The sequence below is a fragment of the Anabrus simplex genome, chromosome 1, assembly GCF_040414725.1.
Source record: "Anabrus simplex isolate iqAnaSimp1 chromosome 1, ASM4041472v1, whole genome shotgun sequence".
Classification (NCBI taxonomy): Eukaryota; Metazoa; Arthropoda; class Insecta; order Orthoptera; family Tettigoniidae; genus Anabrus; species Anabrus simplex.
In genome coordinates, this window is record NC_090265.1 from 1,243,676,947 (window position 1) to 1,243,701,512 (window position 24,566).

At 38.6% G+C, this 24,566-nt stretch overlaps 1 protein-coding gene across 1 annotated transcript in view; it reads right to left on the reverse strand.

Annotated features, from left to right (window-relative positions):
- Positions 1–23,225, reverse strand: part of Su(z)12 (Polycomb protein Su(z)12) — a 399,441-nt gene extending 376,216 nt beyond the window's left edge. Inside the window, exon 1 of the mRNA XM_067137639.2 lies at positions 23,061–23,225. Within this exon, the coding sequence (XP_066993740.2) occupies positions 23,061–23,160 (100 nt within the window). The 5' untranslated portion in view covers positions 23,161–23,225. The remainder of the gene's footprint in view (positions 1–23,060) is intronic.
- Positions 23,226–24,566: the final 1,341 nt, after the last annotated feature.

Sequence of the window (24,566 nt, forward strand, 5' to 3'; positions counted from 1 at the left end):
GTTGCTGTAATTTTATTAGTACATAAAGGTAATTGCTTCCAGCTATCTTTAATCCTTTACTATCAGCTGTTATGTAATATGTACCAAGAAGAAAGATCCAGCTTGCAATAAAATAAAAATATACATACAAGAAGTCCTTGTGAAGCACGGGACTCAGAAATATGACTACTGTATACTTTCCCTTACAGACTCTTTTGATCAACTTTTCTTGAGAATTCTAAAATGCCATGGAAATTATTTTAGGGCATGACTTTTTACATTAAATTTACTTATTATAGTGAATATTCCTCTTCATTTAAAATAATTAAGACTTAATGTATTTTCAAAAATATGAGGAGCCACAATGAACAAAGCATACCACAGATCTTAACAATTTGAACATTTTGCTATAAATTACAACTGAAAAGGTTTCCTCAGCTAAAGTCTACAAGACAATAGAAAAGATATGATGAAGAAAAAGAAAATATAATATAAATATGTAACAAAACAACTACAAAATCACATATGTGTCCATTGGGTGATGTTTTGAATCAAGGGATCTTCAATTTCCTGAAAAATTTTGCAAGGACATTATGGTGCCCCTTGCCCCATCTATCAATCCAAGTTAAATATCAGTAAGGTTATACTTTTCAATACAGTACAGGATTGTTGGTTGGTAAATGAATTTCTTCTCCAGATCTACTTCAATGGCTGGCCAATGTGTGTCTTGAATCTGATAGTTGTGTCAATGGTTTATCCAGATGTATGATTGGGATCAAATGTATGGCTGCTTGGCTAAATGATTAGCATACTAGCCTTTGGTCCAAACGGTCCTGGATTCGATTCCCAACCGGGTCAGGGATTTTAACCTTCATTGGTTAATTCTGATGGCTCGGGGAGTGGGTGCGTGCATTAGAATTCAGCACAGTAAGGGCCCCATTCTCACAGACGTACAGGTTGCCTATAAGGTTTTAACTTCAAAGATCTGCACCAGGCCTTCCAGATGCCATAGGCCATATTTATTGGGATCAAATGATATACTGATCCAAGCACCGTCTGTGTCTGACACTCCATGAACTTCAAGGTCAAACTAAGAAATTTCAAGTTGGTAGCTATAATACTGCAAATGTTGTGATGTCCAACATTCCTGTGAGTATTATTGAATGGACAAGAGCCCGAGAGATGTGGGTGTGTTTACAATCTCATTGTGGCATCGGCTATATCGGTTAGAGCCTTGGGTCCTACCCAGGATAACTCGTACTGCTGCTACATTAGCAAACATTTTCAGTCCTTCACCCCATTCGTTGCAAGAGAGGCCTTCTTCTGAGACACAGAGAACAATTTTTCTTAAATGTTTAAACTGGTCGTACATGGCTATGTTCTTACAAGAACTTGACAGTAAATTTAATAAGACATCTATGTAGAAGAATTTTACATCATCATATGGGAAGGCTATAGTTGATGGAATTGGTGGACTTGTTGAAATCATTATGAGTAAACCAACATCAGCACCAGTTGGCCAGAATTCATGAAATTTTGCCTATGTTCTTAAGATGGTAATGCCTAAAACCAATGTTCTGCCAATAAATGATGTAGGTACGCCTAGAAATGTTCTGAGGCTTTACAAGTAAGAATAAAGCAGGTAGCAGGGAGAAAGGTAGAAGCTGCTAGTGTGTGAATGTCAAATTCCCACCCCCTCCCTGCTAAAGACATTCTTTTGCAAACACCTGAAAGGGAGAAATCTGTCCTTGGGCAACAGCAACAAGCAGTATATATAGTAACACACCAACAATCTGAAAGGTTTTCTCAGAATTACAGCCTGTCCAGTAAGTAAATGTATCGTTTTTGGGTCTAACATATGCACATACGAGTTTATTTTTCTAAAATTTGCCCTCAAAAATTGGAGGGTTTTACAATCAAGGGGGGTATCATGGTACTTAACAGTAGGCCTATGGTAACAAACATGGTCACATTCAAGAAATAACCGAAATTTCATAAAGAAGCTTCCACAAAGTGGTAAAATTGGAACATACATCTTTATTACACATTGCAATGGAGTGTTCAGTCTGCAAACCTCTGTGAATTAATTAAGCATCTACACAATCCTATACTTATAACTAGCTCTGTGGCCATGTTTAACTTAATACCTCTTATCTTTAAATCATCAGAAACTGAGCCTAACGATCGTCTTGGTCTACCTCTACTTATCTTACCTTCTATGATAGAGTCAATTATCATTCTCCTCCATCAATCTCACAGGACCCCACCAATGGCTGATGTGTACAACTTCATCCATCAAGTTCATTCCTAACTTAGCCTTAACCTCAATTTCAAGTACCCACCCCCAGCCATTGTTCCACCTGTTTCTACCAGCAATCATTCTTGTTACTTTCACGTCTGTTACACCTAACTTATAAGATATCCTGAGTCCACCAAGCTTCCACTCTCATACAGCAAAGCCGATCTGACAACAGATCAGTCCAGGAGCTGACCTCTTTTTAACAGAATACCACTGATCACAACTGCGAGCTCACTGCATTACCTTCGCTGCACCTTGATTCAACTCCCCTTACTACACTACCATCCTAGGAATATACACATACAAATTACTTGAAATGATCTATCAGTTCCAGTGTTGTATTCCCAATCTGACATTCAATCCTCTTAGATCTCTTCCTTACTAACATCACTTTAGTTATGGAAAAGTGAATTATCAAGACTCACAACTATTTTCACAGAATATTAAGACTGCAGGGTTTCAACACAGTCTGCCATTAAGCTGAAGTCGATACCATAGGTCAAACTGCATACTATATACTGTACTAGCTTTCATCTAACTTACCTTCAACCATTGATCGCACCCTCCCTTCAAAAATGCCTGTGAACACTTGGCCTAGTATACTGATCAAGTTATTTACATAGTCAACACACAAAGGTGAGAGCAGAAAAAAGTCTCTAGGGTTTCCCTGGTAGGCGGTGAAAGGACACTGATCCACAATGTGTCGAACTGTTTGCTTCACACCACCACAACTGCACGCTGCCGAATTAAGTATTCCCCATTTATGGAGGGAGTCGGCACATCTGCCATGGCCAGTGCGAATCCTGTTAATGGTTGTCCAGGTCTTCCGTGGGAGATCAAAACCCTCTGGTATGTTTTTCAGCCATGGTAGACTGTGATATTCAGATGGAGCACTGGATATACATACTTGCTTCCAGACCTGAAGCAGATTAATGTTAGCATCTGCTAGGTTTCTGGCTGTTCTAACAGGTGGATGTCTAGATTTTAGCCGGCTGATGAGAGCATCATTCATGTCACCATGGATTGGTAACTGACTGTTGTTAGTTATTTTTTTATAATCTCAACTTATTACTTTCAACCACTGATAGCACCCTCCCTCCAAAAAATGCATGTGAACACTTGGCCTAGTACCGTATACTGATCAATGACATTGATTGTCGTTATAATCCTGTATCTTTTTATATTTACAATATGACGCGTGACTTTTCTACTGAAAACTGAAGAATCACATTTGTTACAACTTAATTTGATCACTTGGTTTTATTCTCCATAGAACTGTGCTAAAGGACGGTTAGGAATGTAAGAATCTAACATAACCATCCTCGATATTTAGTTTTCCAATAAAATCAATAATAACCACAAACCAAACTAAGTAACTGACTTCAAATTTGGTGAACATTAATAAGTCTGCAAAAATCACATGAAGTAAGAACTGGTACTTAAACTTTTGATATCTGACATGTGAATAGAGGTCTCCAACACAAATGCAACGAGTTCCAAATGTTCATTAAAGTTCTTTCCGACATTTGGCCCCTCCATTTTCTCCACTGTAGAAGGAGAATAGGCATTTCTTAATAAAACCTTAACCACTGTACGGTATACATAATTAACTATAATTGAAACTGATTATATTTAGCAAGTTATTCCAGCAATGTCCATCCTCTCCCTGAAAGAAAAACTAAATAGGCTATAGCTCTCTTAAATTTTTATTATCTAGTGAAGTTTCAAAGTACTTTAAGAAATGCCTAAGTAAAGCCATTCACGCCAAATGTTTAAAATCAGCCTAGGCTTATTTATAAATGACCCAAGAAGAAAAGTCAACTGATAAATTTTACAAAACCAAATATCCTGAAAAACTAGAAAACTACGCATTTTGTGTGTATATTCAAGCAGTCAAGTGGCTGTTTGTTTTACGTGGCACCACTCAGAGAGGTCTAATGGTGATGAGGCAGATAGTAATGTCCAAATGGAACTTTATATCAAATGTGACATAGTGTTGAAAAACAAGTTCAATGCACTTGAGTTTCATTCTTATGTACTCTGAAACTTGCCAATTTGCAACAAGAATACTAGCAATGTTTGGATCTATCTATCTCTGAACAGTTATGAAGTCAAACAAAACTGCTCACAGATCAAGACTGACAGCTCATTAATTATGCTCTCCATCCTGAAAGTGGAACAATCACAAAATCAAGTGGCTGACACTGAAATTCTGGTTTCTAAAATAAAAAACACAACGAGCAGCTGCCGCAACCAAAGCCATCTACGACATGTCATTAAGCAAACTTTCCCTGGATACAGCTATAGCCCTCTTTGAAGCCAAAATCGTTCCTATTCTAACATACGGAATAGAGATAACATGGGAAAAGTTAAGCTATAAAGACCTAATACGAATGGAAAAAAGTGAAAGCCAGATTCTTGAAAGCAGCCCTCGGAATTTCAAAGTACACCAAGTCAAGACTAGCGAACGAACTCGCGAGAGAAACATTTCTAATAGAGGACCTGAGATGGAAATTCAATCTGCCCTGTACAGACAACTGGAAGAAACTGCGGTTAGAGAGGGAGAAGAAAAAGGAGATATGGCCAGAGTTCTACTCTTCAGAGGCCATAATGAACAGAGCATGGACCGGCACAAACCAGGAGCTGAGACATTTTGTAAATTCCATGGCAGTCCATGGCTACCATCACAAAATCTGTAGGTTGAAGACATACCACGACCCGGACTCGATGTGCATATGTGAAACATTGTGACCGATATCACGTACTGTAGTGTAAAAATTGTGTGAAATCAATCATAGACTTCTGTATTGATTAATGTATCCTAATACTGCACAACTTGTGCGCAATAAAGTTTATATTTAAAAAAAGTGTCATTATCTCAAGTAAACAGTAATAGTGTTTACTCTTTCCTATTTATATAAACTATGTATTAGGTAACTGTAATAATTCTGTTCCATATTGTTGAATTTGTTTTTTCCAGATAAGTTAATACATTACATATCCAATATTAACGTTCTGTAAAGAAATACAGAAACACCTGATATTTAGTCTCATTTTGCTGTGCATCACTTGGAGCGAAATTTATCAGTTGATTTGGCCCTATACATATGAGCTTGACATACCTGCTCTAGACCTTTCTGATGAGCTAGGCTGAGTGGTTCAAAGGTAGAAGCGCTGGCCTACTGAAGCCAAGTTGGGTTTGACCCCGCCTAAGTCTTGTGGTATTCGAAGGTGATCTAATATGCTAGCTTCATGTTGGTAAATTCAAATAAATATCCTGTGGGACAAAATTCTGGCACCTGTGTCTCCAGTAAGCATAAAAGTAGTTAGTGGCAAGCACGGAGTGAGTCAGAAATACAGCTATAGGTTTGATAGAATACTATGTTAGATTATAACGCTTACAGATGGAATAATGGCACTGTCGGAGAGACAATGCTCCTTACTATCAACACACAACAATGCAACAACAAAATTGGTTACATTGATAACCAAACTGGCACTGAATATGTAGCAACAAGTTACCATAGCTGCATGGGTGATTGCTTTTCAGAATGATCACGAGACTGAAGACACGCGTGACGATTGTGGGAAAGTGAAGATAACGACTGCTGAAAACGGAAAGCATTCAGAAGAGAAAACCTCCTGCAAAACCTCGCAGCAACACTGATGCAACAACAATAGAAAAGATGGTGGAAACATTTGGGAATAGCCCCCGGAAATTAACACGCTAAGGTGCACGTGAACTTGACATCAGTCAATCGAGTGTGTCTCATGTTTCGAGATGTCAGAAGCACAGAACTTTCAAGCCGATTTGTGTTCATGAACTGAGTGAAGATCACCCTGACAGGCGGTTGCAACTGTGTGAATTTGTGTTAAGGGAATGTTGGTACAAAAAATTGCATTTTTCAGACGAAGCTGTGTTCCAGGTGAATGGGAAAGTTAATTGACACAACTGTCATTATTATGCGAGAGAAAATCCTAAAATTATTGAAGAGAAATGTATGAAATGTGGATCAATGACAGTACAGTGAACAGTATTGTCAACTCCTCAATGAAGTGGTGATGCCAGTGATGCCAAGTGTTCAGCACCAACATTGCGTATTCCAGCAGAATGGTGAACGCTCTCACTACACTAATGCAGCGAGGGAAATTTTGAATCACAAATTACCAAACAGGTGGATGGGAAGGAAAGAGCCAACAGAATGGCCAGCTCGCTCTCCCGACTTCACAGACTGATTATTGTTTGTAGGGCATTTGATGGAGAAAGTTTATGATCGAAAACCATGAGATATCGACCGCTGTTCATGTATCAGAAAGCCATGAGTGATTTTCCAAAGCGCTGTCGACTATGCTCTGATGTTAACGATGAACAGTTTAAGGCAATTATACTGGTACTTTTTGTTGCATTGTTGTGTGTTGTGTCAGGCCTCAACTTTCTGACAGGGTTGTTCTTTTATCTGTAAAAGTTATAATTAAACATAAGCAATCAATCAAACATATAGCCGTATTTCTGACTCAACCTGTAAAACCAATAACATAATTTCCTTTATTTCCTTTTGAAGATGAATAAATTAACATGTCTAAAGAAATTCCCGATTATCCCAAGAGCCAACAAATTGTCGTATTTCATGTCAGAATCCTTTGTACTATCAATTAAATAGTGGTCATATTAATGTACAACAAGAAAGGGTCTTTTCCAGAGCAATTTGTGTGGATCATGTTTTATGTGAAGAGCAGCCTCTCTATTAATCGGAAATACAAGTGCATTAACTGAACTAAGTTTTAAGAGGATTGTTAGAAAAAAGACTAACCACCACAAACAATTCTTGAATTGAAGTTGGAATTGTACACTAAAATATTCCTTTTGACCTAAGTACACTGGATTTTACTTAATACAAAGAAAAATTTAATGTGTCCTCCTATTCAATACACCAGATTTAGCGAATCTAGCCAAGCTTCCCACCTCCCTGATATGTGACCTGCATGTTCTATGCCAGGTTCGCCAACTAAATCATCAATGGCACTGTAACACATGAACGCAAGAACAGGGGCAAAATGTAAGTTACATTCCAATAAGACTATCTGACAAGGACATACACTAAAATTGTAAATAAAAACTGGAACACTTCAGAAAATATCCTGTTATGACAGACTCAGAAGGAAATATATATATTTTTTATAATCTGCTTTACGTTGCACCGACACAAATAGGACTTATGGCAATGATGGGATAGGAAAGGACTAGAAGTGGGAAGGAAGCGGCCATGGCCTTAATTAAGGTTACAGCCCGAGCATTTGCCTGGTGTGAAAATGGAAAACCATATTCAGGGCTGCTGAAAGTGGGATTCAAACCCACTATGTCCCAAATGTAAAGTCACAGTCGCGCAACCCCAACTGGGCAGCCATTTGCTCAGTGGAGGAGGAAATGCATCTGCACAAATCCTGCTGACCTGCATTTCAGGAAATGGTATGCAGATATTGATATAAAATAAGATTTTTGTCTGCACATTGCTCAGAATTAAGAAAGAACCGTATATTTCTATATCGGTCATGTCCACAGTAAAAAGGAAATACAATTTTAAATTTTCCATCATATCTGTATGTATGTACGTACGTACGCGTATCACAAGAAAATGGCTGAACAGATTTTAATGAAAACCGTATGTAAAGTCTGGGAATAATGCACTACTATTTGAGCTACAGTATAAATAATATTATTCACACTGGGTGAAATGGCAGTTTAGGGGAGAGTTTAAAATTATTGCTTCAATATCTATGTTATTAGTGATCCTATTGATAAATAATAATTTTATTTTTTTTCCTACTTGCTTAACGTCGCACCGACACAGATAGGTCTTATGGCGACTATGAGACAGGAAAGGGCTAGGAGTGTGAAGGAAGCGGTTGTGGCGTTAATTGCCTGGTGTGAAAATGGGAAACCACGGAAAACCATTTTCAAGGCTGCCGACAGTGGAGTTCGAACCTACTATCTCCCGAATACTGGATACTGGCCACACTTAAGCGACTGCAGCTATCGAGCTTGGTGATAAATAATATTTTGCAAAAGTTATATAAAATACAATTTCCAATCATTTATGTCTTAAATATTTTGATTGCACCGGCTATGATAACAGAGATATTTGGGAATTTAGACCTTTGTTGTTTAGTCTATATCAACACCGAATCACGAGAAAATGGCTGAACAGAATTTAATGAAAACTGCTATGTATAGTCTGGGAATAAGGCACTACAATCTAAGGTATAAATAATTTTACACATGCTGGGTGAAATGGTGAGCCTTTGTGGCTCAGGCGGCAGCACACTCGCCTCTCATAGCTGGGTTCCGTGGTTCAAATCCTGGTCACGCCATGTGAAATTTGTGCTGGGCAAAGCAGAGGCGGGACAGGTTTTTCTCCATGTACCCCAGTTTTCATGTCATCTTCCATTCCAGTGACAAACTCCAATATCATTTTGTTTTGTTTCATCTGTCGATCATTAATCATTGGCCCAGGAGTGCATCAGGCTTCAGCAGCCAGCACAATTCCTATCCTCGGCACTAGATGGGAGCATCATTCATTCCATTCCTGACCAGTCAAATTGACTGGAAACAGGCTGTGCATGTTCTGTGTGATATGGTAGTTTAGGAGAAGGCTTAAAATTAATTCTCAAATATCTATGTTATTAGTGATCCTATCAATAAATACTATTATTATATATTATTATTATAGGGTATAAAATATTATTTCTTATCATTTACGCGTTATACGGTTTTACCATACCGGCTATGCCGACAGAGATATTCATGAATTTAGACTTTTGTTGCTTAGTCCATAATTTTTTTGCTAGTGGCTTTACGTTGCACGGACACAGATAGGCCTTATGGCGACGATGGGATAGGAAAGACCTAGAAGTTGGAAGCGGCCATGGCCTTAATTAAGGTACAGCTCCAGCATTTGCCTGGTGTAAAAATGGGAAACCATGAAAAACCATCTTCAGGGCAAACGACAGTGGGATTGAAACTCACTATCTCCCGGATGCAAGCTCACAGCCGCGCGCCCATGACTGCATGGCCAACTCGCCTGGTGCTTAGTCCATATCGATGTCAAGTATTTCCAACATGAAATAGTGTTCAATAATGTTAACCCTTTTGCTATCAGTGTTGCTCCTAAGCAAGGTGTATTTCAAGGACACCTCACCAGTTTTTATTTAGACTGGTCCCTTCAATCCCATTGTTGCCATGAAGCTACAGGTGTGCGTTTTCATAAAATGACTACAGATGCCACTTACAACACTGATCTAGGTGGCAGTGCGTGTGTTTAGTATGTGAAGTGAATCAGCTGGCTGTGATCTAGTACCGCCAGTGTTACAAAATCACGTTTCAGAACAATTAATGGTGAGTTCACTTTTTATAATAGTGTATTTGTCAACTTAATGTACCGGTACTGTTATAAGATTATGTACCATGATACACTGGAATATGTATGATAGCTAGTGAATATATCTGATTAGAAAATGGTGTTGCTCTCAAGCTACATTGGGGTTAAGTATAAACAAATCATTCTAACCTAACTTTTACCAACCGGATTGTAATTCCATTTTATACTTTTTTTATGCCAATAGCCAAGATGAAACCAACACAAATAAGGAATAAAAAGGACCTTCTTGATATTCTTGAACAGTTATCAGATGGAATTAATTCTGAAATAGATTAATTGTCAGATTTTGAGGACTCAGAAGATGAAACAGCCGTATTTTGTCAAGCATAGTTGTGGCTCTCACAAATGAGCTTCCTGAACACAAAAACTGGTTTTCTTCTCTTCAACTTGCCATTGCACTGAAAGAAAGGGGATTACTCTGTGTGGGCACAATACGGAATAACAGGATGGGCAAGTGTCCCCTGATGTCTGAAGCTGAATTAAAACGCTCTGGAAGAGGTAGCTACGACTGGCGTGTGGGAAAAGGACAGTAATGTGGCACTTGTAAGATGATATGACAGAAAAGCAGTGAATTTTATATCAGCAATTGATCCAGTAGTGAAATGTAAGAGGTGGAATGCATCACAAAAAGTAACCATGGAAATAGATTGCCTCAATGTCACAAAAGAGTATAACTTCTTCATGGGAGGGGTAGATTTGGCTGGTATGCTTCAGGAATTGTACAGAATTGATTTGAGATCAGTGAACTGGTACACTAGAATTATATACTGGTGTATTAGTGTAGCTGTTATAAATGGATGATTGTTGAACCGTAGACAGCAGGCTCAACAACGTAACAAACGTCAATATCGTAATCTATAATCTTCATTTCCATATTGACGAATTACACAATTAAAAATAGGAAAGAATTTCCACCAATCAATACTTGTTTTTTTATTGCTTATATTAAGCTACAGGACCGGTTTCGACCCCATATACAAGGTCATCTTCAGCTGAACCATGAATACATATTTATATGATGAAGCTTTGATTAAATTGCATTGTCAAAGGAATGTCATATGATGATGTGCATTAGTCACATACAAATCGGGCATGTCTTATTGTGAATTGGCATATATGTCAGTATGTGCAATATTGCAACTGTATGTCTAAAACATTATGTTGAGGTCCTAAAATTAGTGTATAAAACATATCTTCACTTTAACTTATATATATATATATATATATATATATATATATATATATATATATGTACAGGATAAAATACAATATATAAAAAACATTTCGTGCACATGAACAATCGTATCTTGCTTGTTGGTCAATTCATCAACTCTCGTATTTAAGTCCCATTTACATTTGTACACTCAGCTGCTGTTCTTGGAGTTTAAAAGATATGGTTGTAAAATTGCATGAGTAAAAGATTTAGTCTTCATGTGGGATAAAACATTTTCCAATTTTTTAAAAAAGTTGCCAGATGTATGGATAAAATTCAGCTAAAATATGTTCAGCTCTGCTATGTATGTTGCCTTATGTTAGAATCAAATCTTGTTGTCCTGTGGCGTTCGTAAAATTGGGTTGAAAGTAATGGCTCCTTTCCCATTTGTAGCTGTGCAATGGTGTTATGTTTATTCTTGTTGGTGTAGCCGAGTTGCGTTTGACGTGCGAGCTTGTAGTGTAAAGACTAAATCTTTTACTCATGCAATTTTACAACCATATCTTTTAAACTCCAAGAACAGCAGCTGAGTATACAAATGTAAATGGGACTTAAATACGAGAGTTGATGAATTGGCCAACAAGCAAGATACGAATGTTCATGTGCACGAAATGTTTTTTATATATTGTATTTTATCCTGTACATATATATATTAGTTTAAGTGAAGATATGTTTTATACACTAATTTTAGGACCTCAACATAATATTTTAGACATACAGTTGCAATATTGTACATACTGACATATATGCCAATTCACGATAAGACATGCCCCATTTGTATGTGACTAATGCACATCATCATGACATTCCTTTGACAATGCAATTCAATCAAAGCTTCATCATATAAATATGTATTCATGGTTCAGCTGAAGATGACCTTGTATATGGAGTCGAAACCGGTCCTGTAGCTTAATATAAGCAATAAAAAAACAAGTACTGATTGGTGGAAATTCTTTCCTATTTTTAATTGTACAAACGTCAATATTCGATGGCAAAATTCCAGGCAAATATTGCAAGTGTGCTTACGAGATCAGGGCAGGGGAAAGATACAAAATGTCACTCCAGTGAAGCACTCAAAGAACCCACTAAAAGGCGAACATTTGCAGTCCGCCCAAATGATGACATTCGGTACGACGGGTATGAACACTGGCCGGGATACTCTGGTAAAGCTAGATGCAAATTTTTCCCAGGTGGACTCACTCAAGCAGTATGTGCAAAATGTAATGTAAACTTGTGCCTAACTGCAGCAATAGCAAACTCCCTCACACCTCGTCATTGGTTTTTGTGGTTTTCCTATAGCTGCATAGCCTTTGGTGGTGCTGTTTGAGGATCCAACCAGCCTCTGGGCTGATGACTTAACAGGCAGCAAAAAAATTGCTTCACTCTGTTCCATACCAAGTAGGCCTTACTTGTTACTCTATTTGTTACTGAAATGATAGTGCTTGTAAAGGAAAGTTGTTAAAGTAATGTGACGTTTCTCCCATCATCCAGTGTTCTAAAACATGTTATTATGATATTTTAATGTTTCTTGTACTGTGTAATGTCTTAATTATGATATTGTAATGTTTCTAGTACTGTGTAATGTCTTAATAAAGTAGAGTAGAAAATTTAAATTTTCAGTTTATTTTGTCTTCGAATTACCACTGAGCCCCAATGTAGCTCTAAAGCAAGATGTTCAAAAATCCAAGTCTAGAAGGGATTTTTTTTTTAAATGGCAAAAATGCATTTGAATGTGACCAATTAGTATAGAACAGCACAAATACAAAATTTATTAAAATTATTTTTACTCTTGGGGTTCAAAGGGTTAACTGTTGATAGTGGAGTCATTGTCTTAAGGTGAAAAACCACATAGTCAACAGCCCAAATAGACAAGGAAAATTGTGGAAAATGATTATCAAAATGAGAAAAATATCGTGAAGGAACAATCGCATTAAGAATAAGAAAAGTGGGAGCCATGAAAGATGGACAACTCACTTTACAGTAGATGCCCTAATATCACAGTCAGAAGAAAACTAAATGTGAAGGCCTACAATGTTGAAAGCCCATAAAATCAATCAACAATAACATTACATTGACTACTGTTTGTTGTGATGTGCTTCGTCTCTTCTGTTGCCACTCATCTTTGATAGATGGTAGCGTTCATCCCTATGGTTCTTACATGTTCTGTTAACTATTGGTATGTGACCCACTGGTAGTATTCCAGCCATTTGACCCCTTCTATGAGGTGTTGATAAAACTGGGAAATGTGCACGCTTGACAGAAAACGGCAGAGCTGTGTTCACCGCTGTCTGTAGCCACGTCATTCCAGCGCTGGAACTTGGCATTGTTAGAATGACAGCGTAGTAGTTTGTGAAAAGTGAGAAACAGTGCCATTTTTAATTTGATTGAACATTTCATGCAATAGCATTGGTCTTAACCATGAAATTCAAGTCGGTTAATATTGTATCCTGACAAGAATACAAACATCACTGTAATGACCGATGTTAAGTTTAGTTTTAATGTTTGTCTATGTCTGTTACAGCAGCACGAGAAAATGGATGGGTAGATTTTAATGAAACTTGTTATTTCAATTTAGAATAAGGTTCAGGGGGATCTTGACATAAAACTGTACAATTTTGAGGGTGGTTCAGAAGGAGCGTAAAGCATAAAATCCTATGTATCTCTCTTACGGTTGGTTTTACACGAAAATAGCTCATGGCGTATTTTAGTTCTACACCTTTTTACAATACAGGGAAATATCAGTGGCAGTTCTATGAAAGTTGTCCAAGAGCAGGTAGGCTAACTAACTACAGACAGTAAAGAGGGTTGCTATAAAGATCATTCCAGCAACGTCTAAAAGGTTTTGCATGTTTGTCATTTTTTAAAATATTAGGCTAACCCAATATTTGGCTTTTTTTCCTCCCCCGCACTGGTTTAACGTCACATTAACACATCAAAAGTTTTTGTGACAGAAGGATGGGAAGGTAGTGGCCATGGTCTTAATTAAGGTACAGTCCCAGCATCTGCTGGTGTGAAAATGGCAAAAGCACATAAAACCATCTTCAGGGCTACCAATGCTGGGATTCTAACCCACCACCTCCTGAATGCATTTTCACACGTACCTGATTTTCTTTTATACGAGAAGGAAGAGATCAAGTAAAGATCAGCAATAATGCAAACAATATAACATGAAACTACAAATGGCCACCGAGAGCAAGAAAGCAAGTGCACAATGACAAGTCACAGACAGGTGCCCATGTACATGCCTCAGAATCTGGTGAACAATATGAAGGGTGGACAAAAATATAATTATGTACCGATACATGCTAAGTCATTGTTCCGCCAATGACGGACACTACAGCTAGTCACTAATATGACAGCTGTAAGTTCTCCATTGTATGTCCAACCCTTGTCCCTGTTCTCTACGGGATCAGGTATGAAGTGAGCTAGTTTTTATGACCAGATGCCCTTCCTGACATCAACCTCATCAGAGGAGTTAAGGAAAGGGAGGGGGTAAAAAAAAGTGCTGGCACATAGCCTACTCCTATCAAATAGCACGAAGAGGTCTGCTCAAGTCTTTAATGTCCCCATCGTTCCAAAAGAACACTGCAGAGAGGTTTGGAATTGAACCCAGGCTTTGGCACGCCATCTAGTGATTAGAAATTGTATACCACAACCTCTCCTACAGTGTCGGCCAGCATTATGATAGAAATGTCTTCGACCAACGGGACTCGAACCATCTAACCACGGCATCAGACCATAGAAACTTGATGCATTAACGATCAGGGCCACCAGATGAGGAGCTTAAGTTCTCCATTAATGTAATAATTGTGGAATTATAAGTCTTGTCCAACAGTGATTTGATCAAAGGTTTCTTTTGTGTGTAGTATTTTATAATATGAACATTACTTTTATTTTCATTATTAACATCCTCTGAGAGCCAATATTAGACACTTGTCAAAGTTGAAAATGAAACAATACCTGCATTGGCCAAGACAACTATTTTATTACAGTCAATGAGGTATTTTAAATGCTCGCCTAAATGTTTAGAGAATTTAAATTTCTATAACTTATCCAGCTATCCTCTTATCCTACACTTCCAGCAACAAGATTGAGGAACTGTCAAGATAGCCCCTCAATGAGTGTTTGATATCCATTCTCATAATGAAGCTAGAAAGCAGAATCGAGTTTGTGGGGGTTGAGAAAAGATGAAGAAGAACCGGAGGCGTTGAGAGAGAATCTAACTATTTTAAAAGGAAGGCAGTGTATAAAAGTGTGGAGATTGTCGTGTTTATCCTTGTTTCCTCTTTCTATTGCACCTTCTTCCAACATTTGACTTATCCTTGTAGTTATACCATTATGTATTCCTTTACATGTTCCTACCTCTCTAAAAAACTCGATTCAACACTGGTTTGTTTCTTTCCATTATATTGTCACACTGGGATTCTTCTGCATTTGTCCTGTGTATCAAATCTTTTAACACCTATAATCATTACTTATGTCTCTTCCATTTTCTGCGTTTATTCAGCGTTCCTTATAACCTATACTTCCCACAAATATGCTGATATCTGTCAAGATGGACCCTTAGCAAGTGTTAATGTCTGTCCTGGTGACCTCAAAAGGAAACATGGATGCAGAAAAACTGGGACTGACAAGAAAGTCCATCTATTTGAAGATGGTAGTGTATTATGGATGATGTGGAGGTGGTTGTCATCCTTGTATTTCTTCACGCTTGTTCTAATTTTCTCTGGATATTGCTCCCTTTTCCTATGCCGACCTGTTATTGTGTTTTTTATACGTATTAGCCCAAGTGTTCTTTTCCATGAACCTTAAATGTTACACTGCCAATTCACTATTTAACTCGTGTTAAGTATCTTGGAAAAATTACCTTTCACACACAGCCATTCACTCATCCAAGATAATTCACAAAGTAGCATAACAGAAAGCTCAAGACATACGAAACAAAACTGTGTACAGAATTAAATTGACTTCACAACACTCTTTAAACAGTAACCAGTCTGGTGGCAAGCAAAGGGGTCTGGAGGAATAAGCCTCCAGGTTAGACCTGTGAAGTGGCCCACAAGCCTGTAGTATCTCTGCAAAAGTATCAGTTAGTGACAAGACCATTGGTCTGGCTAAGAAAATTCTTCTGTTCTTAATATATTCATGTTGCAAATTTTGTGACTTCATTATTTTCACAATGTGGCAGCCCTGTGACCACACGATATGAGCCCAGTTTTTCTGTATCCATGTTTCCTCTTGAGGTCATTTCTGCTTCCGAGCTTAATCATCAGGACGGACATTAACGGCAGAACTGCTCCAGCCAACAGGAATAGAGAAAATGGACACATCTCTCAGAATGGCAGTCTATGTTTTAATTTTTCTACAAACATAAAAATACTTCTAGGTGCAGGCTGGTGGATTCCTGGCAAGCAAAAATGGGAAGGTCCCTCATCCCTGCTAGTTAAGGCATCGTTTCACATTTTTTGCACGATTTTATCCTTTCTAAACATCTAAACGTGCATTCCCCTGCCAGTAAAGTGTTACAGCCTATACTGGAGTTCTTTCTACCAGGTGAATATGATCATCCCCAACAACCGATTTCAATACTTGATGTAATAATAACAGTCCATTCCTAATGTCATTAGAACCGCATTTCTGTACAATCTCGTCATATAGTGCATGGGATTTTATTAGTGTGTGTCCGTCCCTCACAAAAATAAAGATTTTGGACACTCACCACATTTCAATTTGTTACGGTAACACGTTATACATGGCATGTACTCAATTTGTGACTAGATTAAATTCTGCAATAGGTTGTGCCTATCTTTGTGCAAAATACTGTCTTGAATCCTATTATTCTGTATTTTGGGGCAAGATTTTCTGTGTATGCATTGAAATATCTTAACGGAAGAAGTTTATTTTTTTTTTGTCAATGAGTACGCCTATGCGATTGTAACCATTAACAACTGCAAGCTACCTTTTGGAAAGTAGCTCACTGGAATCTTTTGTAAAGAGTGGAGTACAGTAAAGTACTGGTATATACAACAACCATTATCTGCCTTTTTTGGAAGTTAGATTATGTTGCCCTGTTTTCTGGTGTATACCTATGAGTTTTTCCGAGAGGAAGTAATTGTTGTTAGTCAACATTATGCCCCTGTTGAGTTGAAGTCAAATACAGTAAACAGCACTGTTGAACTCCAGTTCCAGAGTTAATAGCTCCCCTCCCCCCGTATATTGGAGATTGTTTCATTTTATAAAATATCACCACGATTGTTATGAAAATAAACCCATAATAGTATTATTTGTGAATATATCAGCTGCATGGCATACGTTTGGTTGGTTAGGTGCTTGCCTTTCATGTTCAAGGTAGCGTGGACAACTCCCACTGCAGTCAGCTCGATGTATGAGATTTGTGTGTGCACAAATTCTGGCAGAGCACTATAGTTCTCACACTTTCCTCAACAACGACTGACGACTCGGTCATTGGGGTAAGGAGTACCACCCACCAACAATAACCACACACAGCTGTCTGGGATAAACTCAACTGTTAACCAATAGCATGCTTGTCTTGTAAATGACTAAAGCGAGACGGTCGTGAACAAGGAAATCGTAAGAAGTATATCTGAAAATGATACATTACAACAAATATGAATTCATTATGCGTCCCGCGCATCTGAAACTTTCTTCAGTTTAACCCAAATATTTCCAGTGTGACTGGATCCACCTTTGGCCAAGTTTAAGATCAGATGCCCTTCTCTATGTCGTGTGATATCAACTGGGCTTGCAACACAGGCCATCCCTGTGGAAAGCCAGCAGTACAAAGCACACTATCTCTGCTTGTCATACATACTGTTTCATTTGGTATTTAAATTGTATGGCTAAATGAAAAATGGCAGGACCTTGAGCCCTCAAAGTACCGGATGTCTCTCATTAACATAATAGAAAATGAAATGGCATATGGCTTTTAGTGCTGAGAGTATTCGAGGACAAGTTCGGCTTGCCAGATGCAGGTCTTTCGATTTGACGCCCGTAGGGACCTGCGCGACGTGGTGAGGATGAAATTATGATGAAGGCAACACATACACCCAGCCCGTGCCAGCAAAATTAACCAATGATGGTTAAAATTCCCGACCCTGCCGGGAATCGAACCCCGGACCCCTGTGACCAAAGGAAAACACGTTAACCATTTAGCCATGGAGCCGACAACATAATAGAAATAGAGCTGGAAACAAACACTATGTTAACTACAAATGACCCAATAGTTGAAAATTTATAATACAGTTTCGATGAACAGTAACTTTATCTTTGCCAAATGATATTTTTTTGCTATTTGTTTTACGTCGCACCGACACAGATATGTCTTATGGCGACGATGGGATAGGAAAGGCCTAGGAAGTGGAAGGAAGCAGCCGTGGCCTTAAGGTACAGCCCCGGCATTTGCTTGGTGTGAAAATGGGAAACCACGGAAAACAATCTTCAGGGCTGCCGACAGTGGGGCTCGAACCCACTATCTCCCGATTACTGGATACTGGCCGCACTTAAGCGACTGCAGCTATCGAGTTCGGTCCAAATGATATTGAGGGCAAATATCAAAATTTAGATATAATGAACAGCTATGACAGCCACGTATCCAAATAAAATAATTCACTGCACCTTACATCATTGTGATCTATACTTCTCATTTCTATGAAAAATGGATTGTATGGTAGAGTACCTCAAATATAACAACCTTATAAAATCATATCAGCCAGCTACCATTAGAATACAGCAGAAATAGGCACGTAAAAGCTCAGCAACATAACTATACTTTTTCACCAAGGCAACCATAGTTCCAATCTCAGGCACTGTATGCACAAATCTCATGAAATGTGGAGCACATCCCTCAGATTCAGATCCACAAAAATGATAGGTCATGTGGGTTATAAGCCACGTAAAACACTTTATTTTTAGGTTGCACCGACACAAATAGGTCTTACGGCGACGATGGGATAGAAAAAGCCTAGGTGTGGGAAGGAAACGGCCTTGGGCTTAATTAATGTACCGTACAACCCGAGCATTTGCTTGGTGTGAAAATTAGAAACCACATAAAACACTAAGCTTGCTAGACATGATATAGGCTTTTGGGCTTGTGCCATGTCAAGAATATAAGGTGTAATTCTTTATGTTTCACAGAGAACTTTGCTCCGTGTCAACAGAAGGAAATCTTGACTGTTCACGAGAAAGGCTTCTCAAGGAATAGGTTTGAATTTAGACGATATAATAGAATTGGAAGTGGTATTTTCATTTGTTACAAGATGGCTCACCGGACACAATACAGTGCTAGTGTTCGAAGCAGAAGCTGACGGAACCATCAGAACAGTCTGAGAGGGAGTCTCATAAAAACACAGTACACACATATGGAAGTATGACATAGATATAAGACTGGAATGAAACATCTGGCGGTGAGGAACATACGAATTTGGAAAACACCAAAACAAAATAACAATAGTGAAGGGACAGAGAAGGGGAACTACCTACGTAAATCCTTAATGGCTGGCAACCACGTATTACTTAATTGATAGCCAGTATCCCAGTTGAAATTGTTAGGATTTCTACGTATTTCCGCAGCTTCCCGTACAATCCTGGACCTGTAGTGTGCTTCAGCCACACATAGGACGTACTGAATCATACGTTAGGGACTCTCTGTATTTTGTCAACAAGTTGTCAACCATAACCCTTCAACCTAATGCACTTTTGGTGAGTTTTGATGTGGAGTCCTTGTTCATTAAAGTGCCGATTGACTTGGTAATGTCTCTCATTGAACATTTGTTCCCTGAGGACATTATAAAGCTATTTTACCACTGCATGACTTCCAGCTATTTTTTGTGGGTTGGTAAGCAAACAAACGGACAGGGTGGCTATGGGAAGTCCATTTTCGCCCGTAGTGACAATTTCTTTACGGAGCATTTTGAGGAGGAGGCTATTGCTTCAGTGCCCGTCAAACCTAACATTTGGTGGAGGTATGTTGATGATACATTTGTGGTCTGGACAGAAGGTCCTGAGAAACTTCATTTCGGCTATTCCTAAACCACCTAAATCAGCAACATCCTTCAATTAAATTCACTATGGAGATGGAGTCGGACGGATGCCTTCCTTTCTTGGATGTTCTAGTAAGAAAGAAACCGGACAGCTCCATAGGACATACCGTCTATCATAAGCCTACCCACACAAATCGCTATCTTCGTGCAGATTCTCACCACCATCCAGCACAAAAACAAAGCATTCTCGCGACATTCACCAAGAGGGCGAAACAAATTTGTGAGACATCAAATATCCAGGTGGGGATGGACACACTCAAAGTCACGTTTAAGAGTAATGGTTACAACGATTTGCAGATTTATAGAGCTCTGCATCCCAGAGAAATGACCAAGCAAAGTTCACAGAAGGAAGAAGTTAAGGGAACTGCCTACCTGCCTTACATTCACAAAACCACAGATTGAATTCCCAAGGTCCTCCGCAAACACAATATAAAAACAGTGTTTGGCACCGTCACTAAAATTGCTCACACTCTAGGTAAAACCACGGACAAATTATCCCCACTTTTACATCCTGGGGTATATGAAATTCCCTGTACTTGGGGCAAGGTATACATTGGCCAAACATGCCGGTCCATTGGTACTCATATCAAGGAACATGAACAAAATATTAGTCTCAACCAGCCAGACAAATCAGCAATAGCTGAGCATGCTCTATCGTCGGATCATGATGTTGTGTTCCAAGATGCTCGAGCTCTTACTCACTAGACACTGCAGGTCCAGGATTATACGGGAAGCTGTGGAAATACATAGAAATCCTAACAATTTCAATAGGGACACTGGCTATCCTAATACGTGAATGCCAGCCATTAAGGATTTACGTAGGTAGTTCCCCTCCCCTGTCCCTTCACTACTGTTATTTCATTTTGGTGTTTTCCAAATCTGTACGTTCCTCATTGGCAGATGTTCCATTCTAGTCTTGTATCTATGTCATACTTTCATAGGTGTATTCTCCTGTTATGTGACTCCCTCTCAGACTGATTCTGATGGTTCCATCAGCTTCCACTTTGAACACTAGCACTGCATCACACCCAGTGAGCCATCTGGTGACGAATGAACGTACCACTTTAACTTCTATTATAACGTCTAAATTCAAACCTCAGTGTTTGAGAAGCCTTTCTCGTGGACAGTTGAGATTTTTTTTTCTGAAGATGCAGAGCATAGTTCTCTGTGAAACAAAGAATTTCACCTTATTTCCTTGACACGGCATAAGCCCAAAAGCCTATATCATGTCTATAAGTACGGGCCACGAAAGCATCAATGGCAACACTAAGCTTGCTGTTAAGTACAACAGGTGACTTTCAGAAAAAAGCATGCTTTACAAGAAATCCATAAAGAAATGTAAACATATGTCTTCTTCATTCTGAGCAGGATAAGACCACAGTACTGTAAGAAACTTTCTCCTAATAAGTTAAATCTACTTTGAGGTAAGATTTCTGAAGATCTCAGAGAAAATCTCCAATCTACTATTCTGGAATTTAACACACAAAACGTAGTTCAATAAAAAACCACTCTATCTGAGCCAAAGGTCATACTGGTATATGCCTTATATCTAGGGTGTCAATGATATACTCATTGCCGGGCTGAGAGGCTCAGACAGCTGAGGTGCTGGCCTTTTGACCTCAACTTGGCAGGTTCGATCCTGCTCAGTCCGGTGGTATTTCAAGGTGCTCAAAAACATCAGCCTATCAGCCTCGTGTCAGTAGATTTACTGGCACGTAAAAAAACTCCTGTGGGGCATAATTCCGGCACCTCGGTGTCTCCAAAAAAACGAAAAAAGTAGTTAGTGGGACGTACACCAATAACATTATTAACAACATGACATAGTCATTGACACTTCTACCTTTTCACCACTCAGTTCTGCTCTTGGCATTGGCCCTAGGCATATACAAGGGCTATAAATGAATTGAGCTTAAATGATACACAGTTCAATATGAAAACTGTCTCTTCAATGATGTGCCACTATTCGTTTACCAACCAACCATTCTTGAAGAAAGAGTAGTAGATATCAGTACAGTTTTTTTTTTTTTTTTTCCCACTCACTTTCAAAATTATAAAATTTTAGGAGCAATTCCAGTCTAGAACATGAAACATAGCAGCCTAGTAAAAGAACAAAATACAGGTCAGTCAGGTGATCTGCACAATTTGTCAAAATTCTGAGCATAATCACATAGCTTAAACACATAACCTCATGAGTTAACGAAACTATAACACTGGTTCTATATGTTATACCACTCTACATATAATAATAATAATAATCACGTTCAAAAAATGTTTATGTTGGAAAACTTTAAAAAAAATCACCAGGATGTCAATATGAACGAAACGGAGGGCTAAAATCACAAAACAAAATCAGCGCTTCCAGAATAAAGATACTTCTACGGTAATCAAAGAAATGCCGAACACGATATGATAAAGCAAAACTTTCTTATACTATTACAGTTCAGCATACAGATCATAATACGGTGTATGGAATAGGTTAACTTGCTGTAAGCTTCTGAAAGGAAGTTACTCTTTCCTTACTTCACAAGTTGAGAGTTATATTCCGAGTACATAATTCTGAAATAAGTAGCCGAAATTGCTACTAACACCATGACAATCAGTTTCAGGCTACGACGATCAGAAAAGTCTACCTTAAGAATAACACGGGAAGTGGCCTATGCATACTGGCCAATACAGACCACAACACATCCCTACACGAGTAAAGGCACAACCAGTGAGACGTTAACAACCGATTATTCAGACATACTTCCAGAAAATGAATCAATAAGAGTAGTTTTAACACTACACTAGCTAATAGGTGGCAACTACTGAGGCTAAGGTTCGGCAAATTTCTATTACAGTTTAACTCAACAACAACAACAAAAAATTCGATGTCCATTATCATATTCTGAAGTTAGATAACGCTACTCGTCTGATGTCCAGAGCAATATAACTAAGATAATCACGGTGAATGCGAATTACAGGCTGTCAAAAACTCATTTTGAACAAAGCCAAGTTGGCTTGAAACGAACGCCTGCCATCAGATGTTTACGCCGTATGAATGGTTCTAAGGAAGCAAAGTAAATCAAACTTACTTTCAAAAGCTTGAAGAAATAGCTCATGATCAGCCTGCATCGGATCCATTCTTGAGTTTTTGGTGGTTTCTGTGTCCTTATCACGTTTCTTAGGTGGCATTTTATGTAGGATATCCACTTCCCAGAAAAAAAAAAACAACACCCCTCAACCCGCGAAGAGCAAACCCACCGGTCACTCACTCACTCACTCACATCCACCGCAACTTAGCAATACCAACGTGACACAAGGAATCTAAAGGTTAACATAGGCTGAAATTTAGTGCAAATTGTTAGCCATTATTGGCTAGCCTGATTCTGGGAACTATACTTGTGGCGGTAGATGGCACTGCCAGCTTGAAATGGAACGAAAACAATGAAGTATCAAATAGCAGCAAAGGACGAGATAAACAGAATGATATAGGGAAATGCTTAATGAAGACAATGACAAATAACCCCCTCTGTTTACTGTAAGATACTGTAAAAATGCCGTTCGTAATTATTTTTTAAAAATCATCCATTAGGTCAGTAGCGTAGCCAGGATCGGCCAATGGGGGGGGGTTGCAGTTACAAAATTAAGATATAACATAATGAAAGTGCTTGTGCTTGTGCGTGTCTGGTACGCGCATGCATGACTGTCATAAGGATACTGATACAAGAGTGAATTACTGTATGTGATATTCAGATTGCAATACACTACAAAATTCTTACTTTAAAATACAGAACAAGAACAATATGATCGAGGTCAGCAGTTTTATCTCAAACGGTATGTTCAGTTTACAATCTAAAATCTAATTTTCGAGGCTTCCTAGAAAATACATCTGTTGGTTTTACAACTATGTCTCTGTGAATGTTCAAGGGAGCCAACCCGTTGAGTCGACTTTCACTTGTGGTATTTCTGAGGTAGGTTTTAAGGCGTCTTAATGTTGAAAATGATCTCTCACTGGCTGCAGTGGTGACAGGTAGGGTGGCAAACACTCTCAACAAGCAGTAGATTGCAGGGAGTTTATCTTGATCACATAAAAGAAGTTTATTGTTTACTGTCAGTTTCTATTTATTTTCTTTTTGTGAAAGTTCAATGGGGAGGGGGTTCTAACCCCCAGTAACCCCCCCCTGGCTACGCCCCTGCATTAGGTCCTAAATGCGAGAAACCTGCGGCCATTGCCAAGCATGTTGGATACTAAGAGATATGCTGTTACATTGCGGTAACCGTGACCAACCACCACATTACAGCCATATTTCGACCTCTAGAAATAAAATTGAGAAAGTATCCTAGAAACTCTTACTAATTTTGTACCGACATTTGTGTCACAGCGTAGTTTGACACCTATAATATAGAGAGAGCTTTCCTTCAGAACTGTTCATTCTGGATTTTTTTTTTTTTACATTGTTTTTAAGGGGATTGCTCAAGGGAAAGTTTTTAGGATATTCTCCATACTGGAGATTTAAAATAGAACACTACACGGGTATTAAATCGTAACATAAATATAATCTGACTGAAGAATATTACATACCACGCGTAGTTTATAT